The 26321-nt window shown below is 43.8% G+C and overlaps 1 protein-coding gene across 1 annotated transcript in view; it reads left to right on the top strand.

Moving 5' to 3' along the window:
* Nucleotides 1–25315, top strand: part of si:ch211-51a6.2 (neurotrypsin) — a 68400-nt gene extending 43085 nt beyond the window's left edge. The window contains exons 12-15 of the mRNA XM_048563743.2: nt 1363–1441; nt 4484–4606; nt 12962–13242; nt 15652–25315. Of these exons, the coding sequence (XP_048419700.2) occupies nt 1363–1441; nt 4484–4606; nt 12962–13242; nt 15652–15989 (821 nt within the window). The 3' untranslated portion in view covers nt 15990–25315. The remainder of the gene's footprint in view (nt 1–1362; nt 1442–4483; nt 4607–12961; nt 13243–15651) is intronic.
* The last annotated feature ends 1006 nt before the right edge of the window (nt 25316–26321 follow it).

Raw genomic sequence — 26321 nt, 5'->3', positions numbered from 1 at the left:
AAGGTTTTTCTGCCAAAGTTAAATGGGGGTCTGTACAGTGTTTGGATCCTCTTAGTGCCTCAAATGTGTGTAATAGTATTGTGCATAAGTAAGAAATGCCTTGAGTTTGTTCGTTGGAATCATTGGGAAAGTCAAACTTGCATGTTTGTTTGATCTCCATAGGCAAAGACTGTCCAGGACTGCTCTAGAGACAATACAAGTATATACAGACTATTTAAATTTTAAACAAAAGAACATTCCCATCCCAAACCTTCACTGAAATTTACTTTCCAATATTCTCCAACACAGTGGTGAAGACTGATTGTCTGTCCATCATTTTTAGCACAAAATCTAGTCCATGACTGAAATTATCAGAAGGGTTTTGTTCTTGAAACATGATTCTACTTTTCTTACAAAGACTGTCACATAACTCCAGCATTTTCTGCATTTATTTTGAGCTCATGATCAGAGCCATCGTCAAACTCTTGTGAATTTTAGCCTCACATTTCACATAAATTAGAATTAGCTTTATTGTCATGTCCTCAAATGAACACAGTGAATAGTTTACAAGTCACCACTAATGGCACCATCTTAGGTACAAAGGGGCAGCTGGAGACAGACAATAAATGCTGGCCAGTCAGTGATACCTATGTATCCTGAATGAATTTTAGGTACAGATTCTTCAGTACAAATTCTTAGGGAAAAAAATTAGAAAAACAAAGATATAAGAAGTTCAGCATTGCAGATAGTAGGAATAAATTAGAAAATAGAGAAGTAAAAAATCAGAATAACTGTCCTTCCAACTTGGTCCATGCTAGCACCCAGCCTCCAGCCCACACTGGGCCTCGACTCCAGATGTGCCAGGCTTCACCTCAAGGCTCTTGAGGCTGGGAGAGTGCTGTGGAATCATCTCAAGGTCAGAAGTCTGTGCTGAGGCCACGGCGGGCTGAGAGTCCGCCACACCGGGCCAAGAGACCGCCACACCGGGCTGAGAGACCGCCGCACTGTGCTCAGAGATCGCCATGCTGGGCCAGGCCTTTAATGGTGTCATCCCCTTTTTGAGGGACTACCCTCCATACACACATTGAAAATAAATGGTTCATATTGGCACTTCAAGCCTGCCACCTTTAATTAATACACTGGCAAGGATGTATATACTTCAGAGTAATGTACTTTATAATTATATAATAGTTATGGAATAAGCTTACTGCCTTTAAATAATCTATTTATGAGAAGTTTTTTTAAAAAATCACTGAAAACAAGGGACAAATACCTTGACAAAAGACTTGAAAAGTTAATTCTGTTTGTTCCTCCCACAGAGTTTCTCCAGCACTTTCTGTGGTTAAGTTTACATTTTAATCAGCTTTGTTTGGGGATGTTTAGGTTCTTTGCCTTCAGTGTGTGGTCTCCGTTTGCTAAATCGTCGCAGAAAGCGGATTATTGGAGGGAATAAGTCAATCAGGTAGGAATTGAAAATGATACTTAAGTCAACGCTTTGCTGTCCCTGGAAACCACTGACAATCTGAGTTTAGAAGGGCACAATTATGAATTTTCGATAAACTTTCAATAAGGGGTATTTAATAATTCTGTGCATTGTTTCACCTTCCTACTAGATCACCGGATAATGTAATTAGTTTCTGGCTTGGTTGATGTATTTTTAAATGAATGGGATCATCTTCTGTGGAGAAAGGTTTAGGAGGGAGGGTGTTATAGAATCATAAATAGATGAGGCTGATTCTCACAGGAATTAAGAAGAAATTAGGGAGGTCTTACGGAGAGAGGCAGATGGATTTAAGTACACGTTAGTGGGTTGTAAGATGCCACCTTGATCAATCAGTTAACCCCTTGCCTTTCTAAGGTTACTTCTGTTCTTTCTATCAACATAATAAAATGATTCCTGCTTTTTGTTACATCTGTCATTCCTCCTTATGTTTCCTTGGGATCACCTTCACATATTTCTTCATTCAGAGTATTCAGCTAATGGCAAACTGTTTTGTTCTGAACCAGCAAGCATTCCTAGTTCCAATTTCCAAGACACTGAAGCTCCTATTTCAGTCAGGTAGCCCGAGGACATTGGAAATAGAACGCAGACCATTCCCCACAGAGAAGGAAGTTTGTAAGTTATCTGGAATATTATCTAGTGACTGGAGCATGCAACAGGATAACTGTACAGGTCTCTGCTTCATAAAACACAAAATTCCAGGCTTACTAACTAACAATCTTAGCAACATGTTCAATAGTGCGCTGAGAGTGACCTCCCTTGACATCAAGGCCTCATTTGATCAAATATGACACCAACGTCCCCCCTTAGCAATACTAGAGCCGAAGGAAATTAGAAGGAAAATCCTTTCCTGGTTGGACACATACCTGGCACAAAGGAAGATGGTTGTGGTTGTTGGAGTTCAATCGTCTCAGTCCCATGGCATCTCTGAATGAGCTCCTCAGGGTAGTGTCTTAGGCCCAACCATCTTCAGCTGCTTCATCAATAGCCATCCCTCCATCACAAGATCAGAAGTGAGGATGTTTGCTGAAAGTTGTCCCACTTTCAGCACCATTCACGACTCCTCAGATACTGAAGCACTCCATGTACAAATGCAGCAAGACCTTGACAATATCCAGGCATGGGCTGAAAAATGGCAAGAACCATTCACGCCACACAAATGCCATGCTGTAAGCATCTCCAACAAGAGAGAATATATCCATTACCACTTGAGATTCAATGGCATTACTGTCATTGAATTTCCTACCATCCGCATCCTGGAGTTACCATTGACCAAAAACTGAACTGGACCAGCCATGTAAGTACTGTGGCCACATGAGTAGTCAGAAACTAGGAATACTGTGGTGAATAACTCACCTCCTGACTCCCAAAATCTTGCCCACCATTTACAAGGCACAACCTAGAGAGTGAATGGAATACCACGAGCTTGGTTGAGTCCACTCAAACAATTTTCAAGTAGCTTGATACCATCCAGGACAAAATAAGCCTACCTCTGAAGCCACTCACCATCTGACTTGGAAATATATTGCCTTTTCTTCAGTGTCACTTGATCAAAATCCTGGAACTGCCTCCTTGACAGCATTGTGAATCTCTCCACACCAAAGGGACTGCAGCAGTTCAAGGAGAAGCTCAGCGTCACCTTCTCAAGGGGCAGCTGGGGTCAGACAATAAATGCTGGCCAGTCAGTGATACCTATGTATCCTGAATGATTTTTTAAAAAAAGAGACCTAGGGAGAGAGATTTAATGAAGTGCCATATCTGCATGTGTTTGCAATTTTAAAATCGACTTGCAAACAATTTGAATGCAAGGTAGCAACTCTTAAATACCAGTCTCCAATGTTAATGAAGTTCATGAGTGAATATAGCCGGTGTTATCTGAAGAACTCTTTTGAATTTGACATGTATGGGAGGATTTATACAATGTGTTCAGTGTATCTTTGCCTGTGCACATTCTTATCTGTAGAAAGAAAGTGTAAAAACACCAGCGCTTTCAATTACTGAGAACTGTATCTGTAAAAGACATGTTTGTAGTGAGTAACTGCAGGCATCAAATACCGAAAACTGAACTCGGGGATTATATTTACATGTTAAATTGACATTGAAGTCACTTTAAATGGATAGATTGCTTAATTACATCTCATTGCCTGCTCTCAATGCAGCCAGAACCTGTGGTGTTCGCTCTAAGCCATACAGAATCTGCCTTTCATTATGTTCAATGAGGAAGTTAGTGGTTCCTTGCCCACCTGGGTATATTCCTGGTGGTGGAAGCATTGAATAAAGTCATTTTTCCACAAGGAAGTTTGCCTTGTGGGCTACTTAGTTCAAAAGAAATGTACGTTGCTTCAAAATGCAACTGGAACCTGATCTATTGCATTTCTGTGTTGACCGGTGCAGCAGGTATTCAAATGACCCCAGCTTCACTAATGTCCTTTAGGGAAGGAAACTGCCATCCTTACCTGGTCTGACTTACATGTGACTCCAGACCCACAGCAATGTGGTTGATTCTTAACTGCCCTCTGGGCATTTAGGGATGGGCAATAAATGCTGCCTGGCCAGCGACGCCCTCATCACATGAATGAAGAAAAAATAAAGCAATCAAAGTGCTTTATACTTTTCAAACCCTGCATTAAATCACCCATGACTTCTGTCCACCACAAGGAGAGCATTTCCAGCTCTCCCATCCTCTCTACCTGTTGCAACCACCCATCCCAGTACCCTTTGTGGAAAGCTCCTCAGCTTCTCAGGCCCTTGATATTCTTCTTTAACTGAGGTGCTCAGAGTAGAATGTCTGATGATTTCCTGAACTTCCTCGACTGTGTTCTCTACTTATTTTGAGGACCCCCCCTGTATCAGGAGAAATAGATATGAGTGTGTGGGCCCAATGTAAGCCACGCAACTCACATACAAAGTAAAATGTGTAGGTTGTTCTTTTTCTATTTGGTGAGTTTGTTCCCTCTCTGCAATGTACGGAGGTGTAACAACATTTTTGGGCTGTTTTTCCAGAGGGGGCTGGCCATGGCAAGCTTCACTGAGGCACAAGACATTTTACCGTGAGAGTCGTTTACTGTGTGGAGCCACATTAATCAGCAACTGCTGGGTGCTGACAGCAGCTCACTGCTTCAAGAGGTTTGTGAAGGGGAGCCTTGTTTGCTGCTTTCATTGTAAAAGACCCATTTCCTCATTCCGTTTAGATTTACCAGTATGGTTAACATTTTAGTTTTTGCTTTCCATGTGAGCGGCATGTCTCTACCCCCAGCACTGAACCCGGTGCAGTAGCTTTGTAAAACTTAGGGCCTGTTTGGAGTGAGCCTGAGGGTTGTGAGGTGTTGGCTGGATCGCACTCTCAATAGACAATAGACAATAGGTGCAGGAGTAGGCCATTCGGCCCTTCGAGCCAGCACCACCATTCATTATGATCACGGCTGATCATCCACAATCAGTATCCTGTTCCTGCCTTATCCCCATAACCCTTGATTCCACTATCCTTAAGAGCTCTATCCATCTCTTTCTTGAAAGTCTCCAGAGACTTGGCCTCCACTGCCTTCTGGGGCAGAGCATTCCATATATCCACCACTCTCTGGTTGAAGAAGTTTCTCCTCAACTCTGTTCTAAATGGCCTACCCCTTATTTTTAAACTGTGTCCTCTGGTTCTGGACTCTCCCATCAGCAGAAACATGCTTCCTGCCTCCAGAGTGTCCAATCCTTTAATCACCTTATACGTCTCAGTCAGATCCCCTCTCATCTTTCTAAACTCAAGTGTGAGTCCATAGATCGAGGTTTCAAGTCCCATTACGAAGGCTTTGAGTGTGACCTCCACACTGACACGCCACTGGGGCTGCCTTTGAGAGGAGCTGTTAAACTAAGGGTCCCCTTGTAAACAATCCCACATCGCCACATTGGAGGTCTGCAGTCCTGGCCAAAATTTATTCCTCAATATACATCTCACAAGCAGATTATCTGCTCATTGTCATGCTGCCATTTATGGGATCTTGCTCTGCACAATTTAGCCACCGCATTTCCCTGATTGCAACGTTGGCTACTCTGCAAGAAAAATAATGCTTCTTTGGCTATAAAGTCCTTTGGGATATTGTGAGGCTATGTAAGTGCAAGTCTTTCTTTCTAACCATACAGATGTGAAACACACATGCACTCTGCTGAGCTACCATCATTAGTTAACTGCACAATGCTGTGAAAATATCACTTCGCAAATGTCTAAAGCAAGTATTTTGCCTGTTATTTAGATGGAAGTGTTATCCTGTTTGTAAGTGGATTAACTCCTCTATCATTCAGTGGGTAAAGGAATTGAGCACTAAGGCCCTAATAGTCTCACAGAGAAGTGCCACATGAATTGAATGGTGAGATTTTTGTGCCCTTGCTGATGTGTGAAGGGCTTGGAAGATATCTAACATCCATAAAGCATACCCTCCCAATATTCCTAATGAGGCTATTTCATTATAAGGCTGTGAGAAACTCTGATCATCCTCCATAAATCAACTCAAAGATACAACATCAGCTTGTGGCTAATTGAAGCACAATGCAATTGCTCAAGATTTTTAAAATCTTAGTTCACTAGGATGAGTAATCTGCCTGGCAGCTTCTGTGAACAGAAAAACAGTTAATGTTTCTTGCATGACTCTTCTTCAGAATTCCCTGAGTTTGTTTCATATGTCCAGCATCTGCTTTATTAGGATAGGAATTGTAATTGCGTTAGTATCCAGTAAGCTATAAGGGCATGTCAAGGGCAGTTAGGTGCTATTCTGGCCTAACCAGCAAAGCTGTCATACCATTAATTAATTTTTTTTAAAAAATCACCAACGTCATCATGAAAGAGTCCTTCAGTAGGATCTTCTAGAGCCATACCTGCTGCCACCTATAAAGCAAGGGCAGATTCCTTAGTTTGAGCATCACCCCCAGGCAAGTTCCTCTCCAAGCCATCCACCATTCTGACTCAGAAAACTATCACTGTTCCTTCAGTGTCACTGGGCCACTATCCTGCAGTTCCCTCCCAGTTTGTGTGCCTACCTGCAGCACATGGACTGCAATGGTTTCAGAAGGCAGCTCACCCCCACTTTCTCTAGGGCAACCAAGGAAGAGCAATAAATACTGGTCTAGCCAGCAATGCTAATGTCCCATGAACAATAAAACTACAGCTGGATCCCAATGATTCATGGCATAACTCAGTGCTTGAAAACACTTAGCACAAGTTCGATAGAATCTAAGAGTAACACAGTAGAGAGCGGAATCCCTCATAACATTTAAGAAATATTTAGCTGTACACTTTCAATGCCAAAGCTATGCACCAAGCACTGGAAAATGGGATTAGAATAGGTGGTTGTTTTTGACTGGCACTGACTCAATAGGCTGAAGGGCCATTTTCTATGCTGTATGAGTAAAATACTGGAAACATTAAAGAAAGACAGAAAATCATGTCATCATTCTGGTGAAAGGTCATCACCTGGACTGTTATCTGTTTTTTTCTCTCCACGGATTCTGCCTGGCCTGCTGGGTATTTCCAGACTTTCCCATTTGGATGACCTATAATAAATATAATTATTCAGCATTATAAAAGCACAGCATTAGTGGGACCAAATTCAATTTTATAGAATGGGAAGTTTCAGATTCACAGTTGGCACTGTGTCCTCAACAAAGTTCAAAAGTAGTGCTAGAAATCTCACGCTGTCAATAATGTAATTATAATATGCACTTCCTTTTCCCTTGCATGGGGGATTTCAAGATTAGGGGTCTATTTTGAGGTGAGAGGAGAGAGATTTACAAAGGAATGAGGGGCAGCTTTTTAACACAGAGTGATTCGTGTGTGGAATGAACTTCCTGTGGATGTGGGTACAATTACAACATTTGAAACACATTTGGATAGGTGTATGAACTGTTTGGAGGGAGGTGGGCCAGGAGTAGGCAGGTGCGACTAGTTTAGTTTGGGATTACGGTCAGCATGGACTGGCTGGACCAAAGGGTCTGTTTCCATGCTGTATGACTCTGTGACTCAGGATGTCCCAAAATGCTTCACAGCCACTGAAACAGCTCGGAAATGCTGTATTAACAAAGGGTGATCATCTGATGTAGCATTTCTGATTGATCCATTCTGAAGAAGGGCCACTAGATTCGAAACATTAACTCTGCTTTCTCTCCACAGGCCTGCAGAGCTTTTCCAGCAATTTCTGGTTTTGTTTCTCTTTCTGATTTCCAACATCCACAGTTCTTTCAGGTTTTTGTTTTGATGTACCATGTTGTGTTGCTTCTCAGAGCTTATCTTTGTAGTTATCTGTTTTCTCCAGTTAGTGACAATCCTTATTTCTTATATTCTTTCTGCCAATGTCTCTGAAACCACTTTCTTTTAAAGTTTTATTTTAATTTGGGTGAGCAGCATCAAACTTTATAACAATGTGAATTATTTATTTAATGATTGCAAATCGTTGAAACCAAACAACAGGCTCCTAATTTCTGAATGTGTGTAAGGGGGCAATCCTCAGTAATATGCAGTATTATTTTTGTTTCTCTCCACAATTGCGTAAGGCTCCTGTGGTGGAGATTAGCTGCACAGGGGCCCTGGCTTGTCCTGAACTTGGTTAGCAAGGATCAATTACAAGCGGAGGCTTGGGGATGGCTTTGCAGAACACCTCCGTTCGGTTCGCAATAAACAACTGGACCTCCCAGTCACGAACCATTTTAACTCCCCCTCCCGTTCCTCAGATGACATGTCCATCATGGGCCTCCTGCAGTGCCACAATGATGCCACCCGAAGGTTGCAGGAACAGCAACTCATATTCCGCTTGGGAACCCTGCAGCCCAATGGTATCAATGTGGACTTCACCAGCTTCAAAATCTCCCCCTCCCCCACTGCATCCCAAAACCAGCCCAGCTTGTCCCCTCCCCCCACTGCATCACACAACCAGCCCAGCTCGTCCCCGCCTCCCTAACCTGTTCTTCCTCTCACCTATCCCCTCCTCCCACCTCTAGCCTCACCTCCATTTCCCACCTACCAGCCTCATCCCGCCCCCTTGACCTGTCTGTATTCCCCGGACTGACCTATCCCCTCCCCACCTTCCCACCTCCCCACCTATACTCTCCTCTCCACCTATCTTCTCCTCTATCCATCTTCAGCCCGCTTCCCCCTCTCTCCCTATTTATTTCAGAACCCTGTCCCCATCCCCCTTTTCTGATGAAGGGCCTAGGCCTGAAACGTCAGCTTTTGTGTTCCTGAGATATTGCTTGGCCTGCCGTGTCCAGCTCCACACTTTGTTATCTTGGATTCTCCAGCATCTGCAGTTCCCATTATCTCTGATCTCAATTTTATTGTGATGGGTCAAAGTTCGCCCTTGAAAGATGGAATTTAACACAAAAACATTTTGTTGGTGACTTTCCATGTTTCCCAATCCTCGGTGCAATGTCTGCATTTATATAACGCCTTTAAATGGCCTGAGTGACTTTGCAGTACCATTATCGAACACTGCTCAAGAAGTTAGAGATTTTTCAGAAACGAGTTCCAGAGCTTAGGACCCAGGTAGTCAGTGGTGGAGCAGTGGAAATTGTGAATGTATGAGAAGTAAAGATTGGAGAAATGCAAGGATGGGTAGGGATGGAAGAGAGGGATTGAAGCAATGGAGCATTTTAAAAATAAGAAGGAGAATTTTAAAATGGACGCTATGCACAAATGGGAGAAAATCCTTCCTATGGTTTCATCAGCTGATACTTTGGAAGGTGATGGAAATAACAACAACTAAACTCAACACCCTTGGGCTGGGCACATGCAGTGCAAAGTGCTGTGCTCAACGAGTGTACAAGCATAGAATCATAAAGTCATACAGCGTGGAAACAGACCCTTTGGTCCAACCAGACCATGCAAACCACATCCCCAAACTAAACTGGCCCCACCTGCCTGTGCATGGCCCATTTCCCTCCAAACATTTCTTACTCATGTAATTATTTAAATGTCTTTTGAACTTTGTGACTGTGCCTGCATCCACCGCTTCCTCTGGAAGTTCACTCCGCACAGGAACCAGTCTCTGTGAAAAAGTTGCCCCTCATGTCCTTTGTAAGTCTTTCGCCTCTCACCTTAAAAATATGCCCCCTGGTTTCAAACTCCCCCTCCCTCGGGCAAAGACTCTTGTCATTCACCTTATCATAACTTTATAAACTTTTTATAAGATTACCTCTCAACCTCCTACACTCCAGTGAAAAAAATGTCCCAGGCTCTCCAGTCTATTTTTATAGCTCAAACCCTGGTAAATCTTTTTTGAACCTTCTTGCATGTTTGGCTGGTAACTGGGAGTTAACAATGAAATCAGCTCTAATTTCCCAACACAGCTTCCTGTGCCTGATAGCAAGTTGGTGTGTCCCCTCTGGCCTTGTTCCTGTGGTAATGCAGCATTTTGTAAACAATTGGCTGTAATTAGCCTCATGCTGCACAGGACAGTGGGTGGGACGCCTGGACTACGCCTCAGCATTATCACAAAGAGGTGGAACTGAAGGGTGAAGAACGACTGTGCGAAGGGTGGCTGGCACTTATATAGCTCCTAATAAGACCCCTACGATGCCCCAAAGTCAGCTAGTCATACAGCACAGAAACAAACCTTTCAGCACAACCTATCCATGTTGACCAGATTTCCTAAACTGAACTAGTCCCATTTGGCTACATTTGGCCCCAGTCCCTCTAAACCTTTCCTTTTCATGTACTTGTCCAAATGTCTTTTAAATGTTGTAATTGTACCAGCCTCTACAACTTCCTCTAGTAACTCATTCCATACATGCACCACCTTCTGTGTGAAAAAGATGCCCCTCAGGTCTCTTTTAAGTTTTCCCCCTCTCAACGTAAACCTATGCCCTCTAGTTTTGGAGTCCCCCACCCTGGGGAAAAGACCTTGGCTATTCATCTTAAACCTCATTAAGGTCACCCCTCATCCTCCGACACTCCAGGGAAAAAAGCTGCAGCCTATCCAGCCTCTCCTTATAACTCAAACCCTCCAGTCCTGGTAACATCCTTGGAAATCTTTTTTTGCACCCATCCCAATTTAATAATGTCCTTCCTTCGGCACAGCAACCAGAATTGTATGCAGTACTCATCGGGTCAGTAATAGGCCATTCGGCCCTTCTAGTCTATCAAAGAGATTATCAGGTCAGCCATGATCCTTACCTCCACCTTCCTGTCTTTTCCCCATAATCCCTCGATTCCCTTCCTGATTAAAAATCTGTCTATCTCGGTCTTGAATGTACCTGATGATCCAGCCTCAATAGCCATCTTGCAGCAAATGAAGTGCTTTTGATGGGGAGTCACTGCTACAGGAGAGAAACACAGTCACTGATTGGCCAAGCAATATTGTAACAACCAATGGAGTCAAGTTAGGTAAAGGGGAAGTACCACGAGATCTGGGTGTTCTTGTACATCAGTCAATGAAAGCAAGCATGCAGGTACAGCAGGCAGTGAAGAAAGCTAATGGCATTCTGGCCTTCAAAGCAAGAGGAATTGAGTATAGGAGCAAAGAGGTCCTTCTGCAGCTGTACAGAGCCCTGGTGAGACTGCACCTGGAGTATTGTGTGCAGTTTTGGTCTCCAAATTTGAGGAAGGACACTCTTGCTATTGAGGGCGTGCAGCGTAGGTTCACGAGGTCAATTTCCGGAATGGATGGATTACCATATGTTGAAAGATTGGAGCGACTGGTCTTGTATACACTTGAGTTTAGAAGGATGAGAGAGGATCTGATTGAGACGTATAAGGGATTGTACACTCTGGAGGCAGGAAGCATGTTTTCGCTGATGGGAGAGTCCAGAACCAGAGGACACAGTTTAAAAATAAGGGGTAGGCCATGTAGAACAGAGTTGAGGAGAAACTTCTTCAACCAGAGAGTGGTGGATATATGGAATGCTCTGCCCCAGAAGGCAGTGGAGACCAAGTCTCTGGAGACTTTCAAGAAAGAGATGGATAGAGCTCTTAAAGATGGTGGAATCAAGGGTTATGAGGATAAGGCAGGAACAGGATACTGATGGTGGATGGTCAGCCATGATCATAATGAATGGTGGTGCTGGCTCGAAGGGCTGAATGGCCTACTCCAGCACCTATTGTCTATAACCAGATGATGTTATTGTTTTTAAGAGTAACATTAGGAAGGACAGGGTGATGGGGAAGAATGTCTCGTTCTCTGTAGAAATTGTACTGCAGGGTCTTTTGTATCCACCCAAGAGTGTAGGGAAGTGCCTCACGTTCACATCTCATCTGAAGTTCCTTGTTTTTTTAGCAAATTGGCTGCCAAAATGTTTTCTGTGTTGTAACCAACCACACAAAACGCAACACTACAAGTTGGTAAAACATTTTGGGATCTGAGTTTGTGATCATTTGACGTTTGATGATCTGATTACCTTACAACAATGCGCACTATTAATTTAGGCAGAAGTCACGTGACATCAGGCTATAGTCCAACAGATTTATTTGAAATCACAAGCTTTTGGAGCTCTGCTCCTTCTCTCACTTCACCTGACGAAGGAGCAGAGCTCCAAAAGCTTGTATTTTCAAGTAAACCTGTTGGACTATAGCCTGGTGTCGTGTAACTTCTGACTTTGTCGACCCTAGTCCAGCCCCGGTAACTAATTAGTACAGATCAGCTAATGCCATAATGAGATTGTACAGGGCTTGGTGAAGCCTCCTCAGGATTACTGTGTCCAGTTCTGGTCGCCCTGTTATAGGAAGGATATTATTAAGCTGGAGAGGGGTTCAGAAAAGATTTACCAGAATGTTGCCAGGAATGGAGGGTTTGAGATATTAGGAGAGGCTGGAAAGGCTGGGATTGTTTTTCAATGGAGCGTAGTAGGTTGAGAGGTAACCTTATCCAGGTTTATAAAATAATGAAGTGTATATATAGATAAGGTGAATGGCAGGTTTCTTTTTCTTCGTTGGGGGACTTCAAGACTAGGGGTATATGTTTAAAATGGGTGGAAAAGCATCTAAATAAAAAAGAGGCAATTTTGTTACACAGAGAGTGGTTCATCTGCGGAATGAATGCCCATAGAAGCGGTGGATGCTGGTACAGATACAACGTTTAAAATACATTTGAATAAATACATGAGTATGAAATGTTTGGAGGGGTATGGCCAGGAGCAGGCGGGACTTAGTTTAGTTTGAGATTATGGTCGGCATGGACTGGTTGGACTGAAGGGTCTGTTTCTGTACTGCGTAACTGAATGCCTCCAGGATAGCATGCAGGACAGTGCAGCACTCCCTCAGCATTGTGGAATTTAACAGTCAATATGTTGGAGTGGGACTTGTATCGACAACTGACTCATATGAAGGGTACAGCCCGTTGAGGCCCACAAGGCAGCTGTTGGGGCTTGGGTGGGGTTTGGGGATAATGCTGCTTCTCCAAACTGTGTTTCGAGAACGTGATGCATAAAACAGCTAAGTGGGGATGACCTTTTCTTGGAGAGCATTCATTTCAAAGAGAGGTATGACCTTTACTGGGCTGTTGAACTTTTCAGGTTTGGTAATGAGACGCGACATTACTACATCCGAGTTGGCGATTACCACACAGCAGTGGAGGATGAGTACGAACGAGAAATCCCCATTGAAAGGATTGTTATACACAAGAACTACAAGCCAGGCAGCAGTGACAATGATATAGCGCTGGTCAGAATGAAAGGCAAGGAAGGACATTGTGTGACATTCAATCAGTATGCAACTCCAGTCTGTCTGCCGGCCAGAAAGGAGCGGATCAGAATAAACAAGCAATCCTGCTATATCACTGGTTGGGGAGATACAGGTAGGTGGTTTGACAGCTTTCTGACCCACCTTAAACCTACACCGTTTAAGGTGAGAGGGGCAAGATTTAAAAGGGGTCTAAGGGGCAACACTAACATGGGGAGGGAATCGAGGGAAATGGCCGACGAGTGGAGCTAACACCACAATTAGATCAGCCAATTAGATTATTAAATGGCGGAACGGGCTTGAGGGGCCGAGTGGTCCTAACTGTGGCAGAGAATTTCACTGGATCACCACTCTCTGGGTGAAGTGCTACCTCCTCATCTCAGTCATTGATGGCCTACCCTGTATCCTTAGACTTTGACTCCCGTTTCTGGAGGCAAAATTCACATATGGGATGGTTTCCATTGTGGAAGATAGCTTCACAGTCCAGATTAATGAACTGGATTGCTGCAGTGGAATTTGAACTGCTCCTACTTTTTCCGATCTAGCATATAATTATGAATCTACTACACTACCAGTCCAGTGACAATGCCAGCAGACCGTTAATGTCCCATTCACAGGGCCAGGGGAAGGGATGGAATCTCAAAGACATGGATGTAACTTTAGAATTAAAGCTAGGCCATTTTAGCAGTGAAATCAGGAAACATTTTTCACACAATAGGCTGTGGAAACCCAGACTTTTTTCCTCTGAATGGCTGTGGACATTAGGTCAATTGGAACATTTCCAAGGCTGACAATGATTGTCTTTTGTAAGGTGGCAAGGGATAATATTGAGTTAAAGTCACCAGCAATTGTGGAACAGGACAGATGCTTTTTCTGCAATATATCCTCCTTCAAATATCCACCCAGTTGCTTTTTGAAGGCTATTATTATATTTGTATCCTGCAGCCTGTCACAAAATACTCAGTGCATTAAATAGTTTTTCCTCACTCTAACCTCAACTTCCTTTGCCAGTCACTTCAGTTTATGCACCCTGATTGTTGATCTTTCAGCTACTGGAGGGTATTTTCTCTGTATTTACCCTATCTCTATGATTGGAAATGCATTAATCTCCTCTTAGCATTCTCTAAGGAGCAAGGTCCCATGTCACATCGCTGTAACGTCTCAACCCTGGAACTATTCTCGTAAATATCTTAGAGTCATAGATTTATACAGCATGGAAACAGACCCTTTGGTCCGTCTCGCCATGCCAACCAGATATCCTAAATTAATCTAGCCCCATTTCCCAGCATTCGTCCCATATGCCTCCAAACCCTTCCTGTTCATGTACCCATCCTTTTAAATGTTGTAATTGTACCAGCCTCCACCACTTCCTCCGGCAGCTCATTCCATACATGCACCACCCTCTGTGTGAAAACGTTGCCCCTCTCACCTTAAACCAATGCCATCTAGTTTTCGACTCCCCTATCTGGAGAAAAGACTTCTTCTGTACACCCACCAAAGTCCTCATGCTTCCTGGAGTGTGAAGTCCAGAATTGGGTACCGCGCTTCAGTTTGTGCTGAACACAGTCACGTCTTACAAGCAGCAATGTTGACAATGATAAAGTTCAGTCTGTGCCCCCTGTTAACCTTATCATGTCAGGCTTTTCCCAACAGAATTCTTCAAAGATATCAGCTTTTGCCCCTTTGGAGTACACCCCATTAAAGCTGTCCTTTACTTGGCTTCACCCTGGTTTGAAACTTCAGGCTTAGCCATGTCTGTATCAGATGCTGTGATAACTCTGGAAATCAGAACGACACCCCATAAAACACATCAGAATTGGATTTTTAATCAACAAAGTTTGTGTACTTTTACTGCATGTCTTGTGGACACTATCTTACACAGGTTAACCTAATATACCCCTGTATACACCCAGCATGTGAACGGGTGGCACGGTAGCTCGGCGGTTAGCACTGCAGCCTCACAGCACCAGGAACCCGGGTTCGATTCCAGCCTCGGGCGACTGTCTGTGTGGAGTTTGCACATTCTCCCCGTGTCTGTGTGGGTTTCCTCTGGGTGCTCCGGTTTCCTCCCACAGTCCAAAGATGTGCAGGCTAGGTGGAATGGCCATGCTAAAATTGCCCATAGTGTTCAGGGGGAGTGTGGATTATAGGGGGATGGGTCTGGGTGGGATGCTTCAAGGGGCGGTGAGGACTTGCTGGGCCAAAGGGCCTGTTTCCACGCTGTAGGGAATCTAATCTAATCTAATTCTGTAGCATGTTGAGAGGCCATTCAGTCCGTCGTGACAATGATCTCTTTGAAAAGAACTCCTAAAACCTGTTAATCCCACATTCCAGGTTTTTAATTTTCGAGTACAAACCGTGCAAGATAGTGGACCATAGCAACTCACTGCTTTAAAAATATTGTGGTAAGCACTGGGGACACCAGCCTTGTCTGGTGTGAGCCCCTTTCGAATGTATCGCAAACAGCCAACACTCGAGACCAAGCAAACGCAATGACTTGTCACTGCTCTTACCCACTCTTTAGGAAGATCCTACTCAAGAACGTTACTGCAAGGTGCGGTCCCCTTACTGCCAAAGAAGATCTGCAAGAGCCGCTACAGAGACAAGTTCACGCCCCGCATGATTTGTGCAGGTAATCTGTCTGAGCACAAGCGGGTTGATAGTTGCCAGGGTGACAGTGGTGGCCCTCTAATGTGCCAGCGCACGGGAGGACGTTGGGTCATCTTAGGCATCACCTCATGGGGCTATGGATGTGGACGGAGAGACTCTCCCGGCGTTTACACAAAGGTGGCCAAATTTGTCTCTTGGATCAAGAAGGTGACGGAAACTAAAGAAAAAGGACATGAAAAGCCGGTGAGCTAGCGGGCTCCAAAGGAATAGCATGCCCGGGAAGGATGGCCAGGGCTGGTGGGCAAGGAAATAATAAGTTGCTGGATTAACTTCTTACACAAAGGCACCAGAGATCTCTCAGAGAGGTAACTGCATTTCAGCCTCGGTCTGTTCGAGTTTGATAGCTGTCGGCAAACACAGTGTTGGAACCATCTCCAACAGTCAAGCTATGACAGGATTACGCTGAGGTTTCTTTTCATTCATGGTCTGAGGGCAGCATTCATTGCCCAGGGGGCAGTTTAGAGCCAACCACATTGCTGTGGGTCTGGCGTCACATGTAGGCCAGACCAGGCAAAGATGGCAGTTTCCTTCCCTAAAGGGCATTAGTGAACCAGATGGGTTTATTCCTGGAAATCAGTGATCATCTTAATCCCAGATGTTTCCTTTATTGAATTCAAATTCTACCATCTGCTGATTCGGACCCAGGTCCCCAGAACATTACCTGGATCTTGGGATTAATTGTCAAGCGGTAATACCTCTAGGCCATCACCTCCCCTAGTATCAATTTCCATTTTGCAACTCCATTGATGGTTATTTAAATTCAGCACGACACCCTCTTTCTCACTATTTTACTTCGCAATTTTAATTCGCGGAGAAAGATTTCCTCAACTCCTTTCTTTAGCAAAGATCATTTCCCAATGTTGATATGGGCAGGTACAACCAGAAAGCTCCGACTTATTTTGTGAACTAGAAACACGGTCAGTTTGGATCTTGGATGGGAAACTGTTCAAGTTGAGCTCTCTGGGTTTGAATGAACGTTTCATTTTTCTGTAGAGTGGGCAGGAATGTGGAGGGGGGGTGCGTGAAAAAGGAGCAGTATTTTAGGCCAGAGATCGTAGGGACTGCCTCTGCTGGAGAATCTGAGATAACAAGGTGTAGAGCTGGATGAACACACCAGGCCAAGCAGCATCATAGGAGCAGGAAAGCTGATGTTTCAGGCCTAGACTCTTCTGCAACACCTGACTTCTGTACAAATTATTCCTTTCCCACACACCTAGTGGCACCTACCATTGTGCGCGCACACACATTCAGAATCAGTGGCTAATTTTCCTCTGAAACAGGTTAGTAACTTGTAACCAGAGTCTTAAACTTTAGGGACACCACTTCACATCAAATATGGCAGATCCGCATGAGTCTCTCCCACTCTAAGTGACTTCCACAAGTACATTGGAAGCCCCTCACCATTCAGTACACCACTGCACCATTCACAATTGTCAAGTCCTGGAGCGGGACTTGAACCTGGAATGCCACTCACACAGACAAGAGCACGATCCCCTGTGTCACAAGGAGAATCACAGCCCGACAGTGCGGGGGCAAGCCTATTTGGCCCATCGACCACACCAACCCTCTGGAGAGAAGCTCATGCAGAACCATCCAATCCCTGTAACCCCGCATTTCCCACGGCTAATCTGCCCAGCTTGCACATCCATGGACACTACGGGCAATTTAGCACGGCCAATCCACCCTAACCTGCACATCTTTGAAGTGTCGGAGGAAACTCACGCAGACACTGGGAGAATGTGCAAACTCCACACAGACAGACATAGAGAGTCATAGAATCCCTACAGTGTGGAAACAGGCCCCTCGGCTCAACAAGTCCACACTGACCCTTGGAGCATCCCACCCAGAACAATCCCCCTATAACCCACCTAATTTGAACTTCCCTGGGCACTACAGGACAATTTAGCATGGCCAGTGCCCCCTAGCCTGCACATCTTTGGACTGTGGGAGGAAACTGGAGCAGCCAGAGGATACCCACGCAGACACGGGGAGAGTGTGCAAAGTCCACACAGACAGACAGTCACCCGAGGCTGGAATCGAACCCAGGTTCCTAGTGCTGTGAGACAGCAGTGCTAACCACTGAGCCATGGTGCCACCCCTCGTCCATGGCTCGAATTGAACCTGGATGCCTGGCACTTTACCGTGATCCCCTCCATGCAGATCTTTACAAAATCACAATAACCAGAAATAAGCAATAACCAGAAAGGCTATTGGAATACTGGCCTTTGTGTTGAGAGGAGCAGGATACAGTAGGGTGGAAGGCATGAATCAACTATACAAAGCCCTGGTTATAACACATATAGAGCCACTGTGAGCTGTTCGAGGCACCATACCAAAGAAAGGATGTGTTTGGGAGGTGGAGTAGGGAGATACACCAAAATGGTCTCCAAGAGCTAAATTACACAAACTAGCATTACAACCCCTGCGATTGATATGGTTCAAAGGCAATTTTACTTTCAGAAACAGATAGAGTAGATAAACTGTTTCTGTTGGTTGTGAGCCCGAGACTGGAAGGCAGTGTCTGGCGATCAGTAAGACCTCTCGGGAATGACTTTAGGAAACACTCAAAGGAGGGTAGAAGTTCAGAGCTCTCTCCCACAACCAACAATTGTTGCTGTGTCAGTTGTTAGTTATAAATCGGAAATGGGTAGATCTTTGTGTATTGGGGGGTATTGGGGAAAGGGTTGGCGTATGGAGTTAGCTCACAGATCAGCTGTAATCTCGCTGAATGACAGAACCTGCTCTGGGGGTGATTGGTCACTGCTCACACCTCCATTCATATACTCCAGACCATTTACACTATTACTCTATCCCATGCCACCCCATTGGACACAATGGTGACACCCAGTCCTTCTGTAGGCACATGCTCAGTGTGGGTGATGTAATGGTCCGCACAGTGTTCCCCTTGTCACTCCTCTCTCTACTGCAGGGGCAGCACTGTGGCTCAGTGGTTAACACTGCGGACCCGGGTTGGCTTCTACTCTTGGATGAATACTCATGTGGAGTTTGCACGTTCTCATCGTGTCTGCGAGGGTTTCCTCTGGGGATCCAGTTTCACCCACAATCTAAAGATGTGCAGTCTAGGTGGATTAGCCATAGAAAATGCAGGGTTACAGAGGTGGGGTCTGGGTGGGATGCTCGTTGGAGGGTCAGTGTGGACTCGATAGGTCAAATGGCCTGCTTCCACATTGTAGGAATTCTGCAACTCTACTGCCCATGTTACTCCACTCACTGCTTTGCTTTACGCTGCATTCACCAACTCCCTTGCGTTAGCCTGTCTGAACCCCTACTACCCCATTCTCTAACCCCAGCCACCACCACCCAGCCACTCACTCACTAAACACCTCATTTTTATGCACTAGACCTGAGTACTTCAGCAAACAATACTTGGCTTTAATACATTCATTAATTTCAATGTTTGCATCATCATTTGGTGTCACAGCACAGTAGTATTGCTGATAAAAATCAAACAGATTTTGTTGAAGCTTTTCATTGTGCACTCAGAACAGAATTCGCAAGAAGTACCGATATAAAGAGCAACGTCATTTTATACTGTATGAGAAAAGAGTGCTGACTGGTTGGCAGAAAGATTCTCATTGGTAGAGATATTGCCATGGGGAATGCACCAGCTTGATGACGATTGTCAGTTAACTGCCAACCGTGGTTAAAACTTAAACTGGATAGGTTAACTCTGATTGGTCAAGGCATTACCCTGAGAAATGAACCAGTAAGTGGCTGCCACAGATTTTTAGTTTGATTTATTGTAGTCACGTATACCTGAGTACAGTGATAAGTTTTGTTTGCAAACAGTACATGCTGATCATAGCAAACAAGGATATAGAGACGATGGTATTTTGTTAAGGTGCAGTGCATGGTAAAGAACAGGGCCCTGTGTATTCGTTCACATAGCTCCTGGTACACACAAGTATGCCATTCCTGTGAACCTGACTGAGAATCCTACATTGGTTGTCGTCTTAATACCTGCCATGTTGACAGTGGCAGAGCTGTAATGCATCTTGTAGCGTTATGGTATACAATGACAGGCTAAACCCACTGCCCTGGACTGCCTCTGCCCCTAGCAGGTTAAAGCAGGAATGCACCAAATGCATGTTATCTTTTTTTTAATCTGTGAAATCATGGTAATTAATTAACTTGGCTTTGGGCTGACTGGCAGAACACCACCTGGCATACCACCTTGCAAAGGGTGTGAAACGGTAAATGTCCACCTTTTACATGATAGGATTGGTTGTAAGAGACACAGCACACATACGTTGGATGTCACAGTACAGCCAGTGGAAGGAACATGAGGACGAACAGACCTCAGGCACTTTGAGTCTCATTCCTGTAGAAACTGAGCTTCCTAAATGTCATGGTGTATGGCACAAGCCAGTGTACACCCTTGTAGATTTATGCTGCCAATTATGGCCATGTTTTCGCCAATGTATTAGTATTTAAGTCAAAGCAGATTGTGTGAACTATTGGTTTTGTGAGCATGGTACTGTTCCATTACAAATAACAGTTCTGCGTTTTGATTTTAAGGGATTGTTTGCTAATCCTGTGAATTTTGCCGTCAGCATATTACCATTGTCTGCAGTCATCAGTAACAAATATCCTTGTCTGCACCCTATAAATTGAACAGATGATGCTGGAGACCATGTTTTGTTGATTAATCAAAAGAGGCATTGTAATGAGCTTTTGAAATACTGCATCTTCCAACCAGCAGCTGAGTGAATATAAAGTGCTCATTTAATATTGATAGGTTCCATTGTGTTCATCTGCATACTGAGGAGAATCCCTGGGTTGAGTGCAATTCTGCAGAAACACCAACAGGTGACGATCTGACTCATTTTTATGAATCTTCACCTCCTCGCTCCTCAGGATCAATGACTTTGTGGGATAGTGACTACACTGAGGTTAATAACCCTTCTGCTACTGGTCTTAAACTAATGTTTTGCATTGCTCAACAACAAAATCTGTCACATAAATGTCAAGTGCACTCCCACAATGTGACTGGGGGGCAATTTACAACAGTTAGTCACCACATTCAGATTGTTGTTAACATTGAAAAGAAAGCCTTGCATTGGAGTAGCATCATTCTCAACTCCAGGACTCCTGCCCCCAACACCATCTGATTCCATACTTCCCTATGATTCTATTTGATTGCTGTTGGTGGGTTCATGCACTGCTGCGCTACAGAAGCATAGAATTGGCTTGGCGGTGGGCATGGGGGAATCCTCAGGGTTGAGAAAGGTGCTAAACAGGCATAAGCCTTTCTTTTCATTGTTAACAACAATCTGAATGCAGTGACAGTAATTGTCGTAAATTGCCCCCATTCTCATGGTGAAGTCTAGCAAATGTGATCTCTGCTTGAGGGATAAATAAATATTGGCATTCTCCAGTGAACTCTCAAATTGTGGCTCTCCAATCTTTCAAGTTCACTCAAGGGAGTGCCTCAGTTTAACATCTCGTCTGAAAACCGCAGCTTTGACACTGCAGCGCCCCTCAGTTTCACCCTGGAGTGTGCAGCCTGGATCAGACTCTTGAGTGGGAATTCAAATCCACAAACCTCCTTGACTCACTGAGCCACTGCATTCTGAAACCTAAATACCTCCACTCCACTCATATCTAACCCACATTTCTCAAAAGAATGACGCTTCCAGATGCTTGTTATCCGTGTGGGAAGAGATTTCTTTAAAAATAGCTTGGGCTTGAAATTACTCATATTAAAGCATGTAACTGCATTTGCCTCAAAGTCATCAATGTTTAAAAAGAGGTGTTAAACTTGTTTAACATAAACGAAAAGCTTTCAGCTTGGTGTTGCAAAGCTTGGCTGAGCTTGTTACAAAGTCACAATGTTCCAGGTTTGATTCCTACTGACGAACTTGAGTATAAAAACCTAGGATGACACTGTGGTGTGGTGCAGTATCCATGGAGTGTCTCATTGCTGCTGATGCTGTCCTAGAGGTAAGATGTAAAACTGAACTGCTGTATTGTCCATCGAGTAGGTGCCACCGAATCAGTATAATAGAATTGCTAAAACGCAGAACGCCATTCAGCCCGTCATGCCTGCACCAGTTCTATTACGCAGTGCAAATCTCCTGCCTTTTTCCCATATTCCCATACCCCATTTATGTCCAGTATCCTCTCAAATGCCTCAATTAAGCCTGACTCCAACAAGTAGAGCCTTCCATACCCAAACTACTGGATGTAAAACGCCCTATGGCATAACTTAGAAAGAGGAGGATTTGTGGCACACTGGGAAGCATCATTGTCTCAAAGCTAGAAGTCTCAGCTTCAAATCCCAGCTCAGGGCTTGATAGCTACAGAAAGTGTGTCTATTACCTAGTCAAAGAGGTTATTTATTATATGAAAACCAAAAAAAAACTGCAGATGCTGGAAAATCTCAGCAGGTCTGGCAGCATCTGTGGAGAGAAATCAGGATTAACATTTCATGTTGAGTGATACTTCCTCATCTGTGAATTCCTCCAATATCTCTTTGGCAGGAGGAGGAGAGTTTAATACCAGATTTTTATTGGGTCTGTATCTGGATTAATAATAGAACAATAATACCATTCGATAATGGCATTGCTATTGAATAGTACCACTAGGTGGTCATCTCCTCTTGCTTAATGCTTTCCAAAAAGATACGTCATGCCAGTTGGCTCTCACAATGCAATCATCCTGATAATGGAAATCTGATGTAAGTGAACTATCTGTTATTGCCTTTGGTCAGATGTGGGCTAGTCAGCCACATGATAGAAAGAAATAGACTCGCATTTATATAGTGCCTGTCATAATCACTGCATGCCTCAAGGCCCTTTAAAGCCCCTCAAATACTTGTGAAGTGCATTCACTGTTGTGAGGTAGCAAAGCCAGCAGCTGATGTATACACAGAAAGCTCTCACAAATAGGAATGTGGTGAGGAGTAGTGATGGCCCAATGGTATTATCACTAGACTATTAATGTCAGAGACCCAGGCAATGTTTGACTGCCCACATTTGAATCCTGCCATGCGCTTGCCCTGCAGTTTTAATCCAGTAAAAAAATCTGGAATAAAGAGCCTAATGGTGACCATGGAGCCATTGCCAACTGTTGGGGATAACCTATCTTGTTTAGTCATATCCTGTGGAGAAAGAAAATGCCATCCTTACCAGGTCTACATGTGACTCCAGGCCTATTGCAATATGGTGGACTCTTAACTGCTCTCTGGGCAATTAGGGAAGAAGGAATAAATTCCCATCCAGCCAGTGATGCCACATCCTGTGAATAAATGTTTAAATTTGGCAATTTTGATAGGCATATTACAACTGGAAATGATTTTGTTCACTTATCAGTATTTAGTCTGGGAAATCTGAATCCTTGAAACTTTATTGACGAGCCTTAAATTAAACTAAATAATAGAATTTCTCTTGAGTACACCACAGGAGAAAAGTATTATAAATTTGTGATCATTTGAAATTTGACATTCTTGCATCTGTTCTGAAGAATGCCGGATGAAAAGCTTCAGCAACGTGTCTTTTTTTTCAAAAAGATTCAAGCTCTGTACAACCAAGTAGCTGCCTGTAAATTAAAATTGCTGGAAAAGCTCAACAGGTCTGGCAGCAAGTGTGGAGAGAAATCAGAGTTTACATTTCGGGTCCAGTGACCCCTGAAATGTTAACTGCGATTTCTCTCCATACAGGCTGCCAGACTTGCTGAGCTTTTCCAGCAATTTCTGTTTTTGTTTCTGATTTCCAGCATCCGCAATTCTTTCAGTTTTTATTTTGTCTGTAAATAGAATTGTTTTATATTGTAATGTTCCTACAGCTTCAGCTTCTTCTCTGCACTTGTGTCATTTGATTCCAGCTTGAATACCACGATAAAAGTAAAACCTGTCACTTTAGAAAATTTACAAGTGTCACTATTATATTATATATAGACCTGAAAAATAAGGATATTTGTGGGTGTGTTGTATCAGCTGTAAAAATATTTTAATTGTTAAATTATCTTCTAGAAATGTATCTTATGGATGGACTTTCTCTGTACCATTTTGACTCTGTATTGCTCATACGAAGTTGCTAAATATGTTCTCTCTCGTTTTGTGTCACAGTTGATGTCTCTGATGTGTTTTGGTTGTATTCTGTTCCCGTTCTTTTCCAGTTACTTATTGCTTTCTCATCTTCACATTTGTCCCCTCCCTTACACCATATGTTCGAAAAATGGGTGTAAAGATTGCAGATCAGACAGTTTAATTTCATTGGTGGGAAAACTTCCAGAAAACAATTATGTGGGATAGACTTCTGGGCATGTGAACAATATGGGTTGATTCAGAAGATTCAGCATGGACACCCTGAAGGGAGATTATGAACAACTAACTTGCTGGAGTTTATTTATAGAGATAACAGAGAGACTAAGGCTGTTGATGTGGTGCCCATGGACTTCCAGAAAGTGTTTGATACAGTGCCATATGACAGTCTTTTGTGGAAAGTTATAGAACGTGGAATAAGATGGGCAGTAGTAAGGTGGATATAAAATTGGCTGAATAGCAAATAGAGAGTAATGGTGAATGCAAGATAACAAAGTGTGAAGCTGGATGAACACAGCAGACCAAGCAGCATCTCAGGAGCACAAAACCTGACATTTCAGATCTAGACCCTTCATCAGAGAGGGGGATAGGGAGAGGGTTCTGGAATAAATAGGGAGAGAGGGGGAGGTAGACCGAAGATGGATAGGTTCCCTGAGGTTGGTCCGGAGGGAGGAGGGTAACTTCTTCAGGTTAGGCATCCCTGGAAGAGGCTTCGCAGTGAGGTTAAAATAGTATCAGAGATAATGGGAACTGCAGATGCTGGAGAATTCCAAGATAACAAAGTGTATTTTTTTGGTCTGAGAGAAGATTTGTGGTGGAGTGCCCCAGGGGTCAGTATTGGGAGCCTTTGCTTTTCCTGATTTATTTTAATGACCAAGGTCCCAGTGTACAGGGGACAATTACAAAATTTATGGATAATACAAAACTCGTGAAAATTGTAAACTGTAAGGAGGACAGTTTAGAACTTCAAAAGGACAGTGACATATTGGTGAAATGGGTGGCTAAGCGGTGGATAATTTTCAATACAGGAAACTGTGAAGTGATATACTTTGGTATAAACAGCATAGAGAGAAAGCATTAAATAAAGGGTAGTATTCTTAAGGGTGTGCAGGAGCAGACAGACCTGGGTGTATATGCCCATGTATCATTAAAGATGGCAGGACAGGTAGAGACAGCAGTATTCAAGCTTCATTAACAGGGTGTAAGAAAAGGGAGATAGTGAGAACTGCAAATGCTGGAGTCAGAGGTAACACAGTTTGGAGCTGGAGGAACACAGCAGGCCAGGCAGTATCAGAGGAGCAGCAAAGTTGACATTTCGGGTCAGGACCCTTCTTCTGAAATGGGAAGGGGTAAGGGAGCTGGGAATAAGTAGAGGAGAGGTGAGACTAGGGAAGCTAGGTAGGGTGGTAATAGGTGAGTACAGGTGGGGAGTGGTCAGTGAGATGGGAGGGGCGGATAGGTTGGAGAGAAGATGGATAGGTTGTGTCAAGTCAAGGAGGCTGGGATGAGAGGAAGGGTTGGACATGGGATGATTCTGGGGGGCGGGGAGATTTTAAGACTAGTTTAGGCCATGGGGCTAACCATGAGGTGTTACTCCTCCAGTTTGCAGGTAGGATCAGGGTGGTGTAAGAACACGGAGGTTGTTGTAACTGGTTACACTGGTGACACCACAGCTCAGGCACTGTGTATGGTTGTGGGCACGTTACTATATGAAGGGTTGTGAATGTCTTGGTTAGGGTGCAAAATGAGCTAATGAAAAATTGCTCCAGGTTGAGGATCTCCAGTTATGAGGAGAAATTGGACTATTCTTGTTGGAAGTTGAGAGGAGATTTTAGTGACATTTTCAAAATCATGAGGGGACTGGAGAGAGTAAGTAAGGAGAAACTGCCCCTGTTTGTAAACACATTGAGACCCAGAGGATAAAAATTTTAAAAATTTTCTAAAAGAAGCAAATCTGAGTTGAGAAAAAGATTTTTTCACCCAGTGAATAGTTAGGGTCTTGAACACACTATGGAGGTTAAATTAAGGCATTCGAGTCTTAGAGCTGTAAAGCATGGAAATAGAGTCTTCAGTCCAATTGTCTGTGCGAATTAAATATTATACATTACCCTAGCCCCATTTCTCAGCATTTGGCCCACATTCCTCTGAACCCTTATTATTCATATACCCATCCTATATGGCTTTTAAATGTTGTAACTGTACCAGCCTCCACCACTCCCTCTGGCAGCTCATTTTGTTGAATGGTTATTTAAGTAGAATTAATGTGCAGGGTTAGAGGTAAAGGCACGAGACTGGCAGGCATAATGGGCCAAATGGGCTCCTTCTGCACTGTATCAATTCTATGATTTATGCTTCTGCCCCTTCACTCACTCATGGCTAATCCTCTATTTCCTTATTCCTCCCGCACCCACTTCTCACAAATCGATGGAATGAGAATTGAAGAGAAAAAAGATATTGAA

This window comes from Stegostoma tigrinum, chromosome 37, assembly GCF_030684315.1.
Source record: "Stegostoma tigrinum isolate sSteTig4 chromosome 37, sSteTig4.hap1, whole genome shotgun sequence".
In the NCBI taxonomy this organism is placed as follows: Eukaryota; Metazoa; Chordata; class Chondrichthyes; order Orectolobiformes; family Stegostomatidae; genus Stegostoma; species Stegostoma tigrinum.
This window is presented reverse-complemented; position numbering and strand designations above follow the sequence as displayed.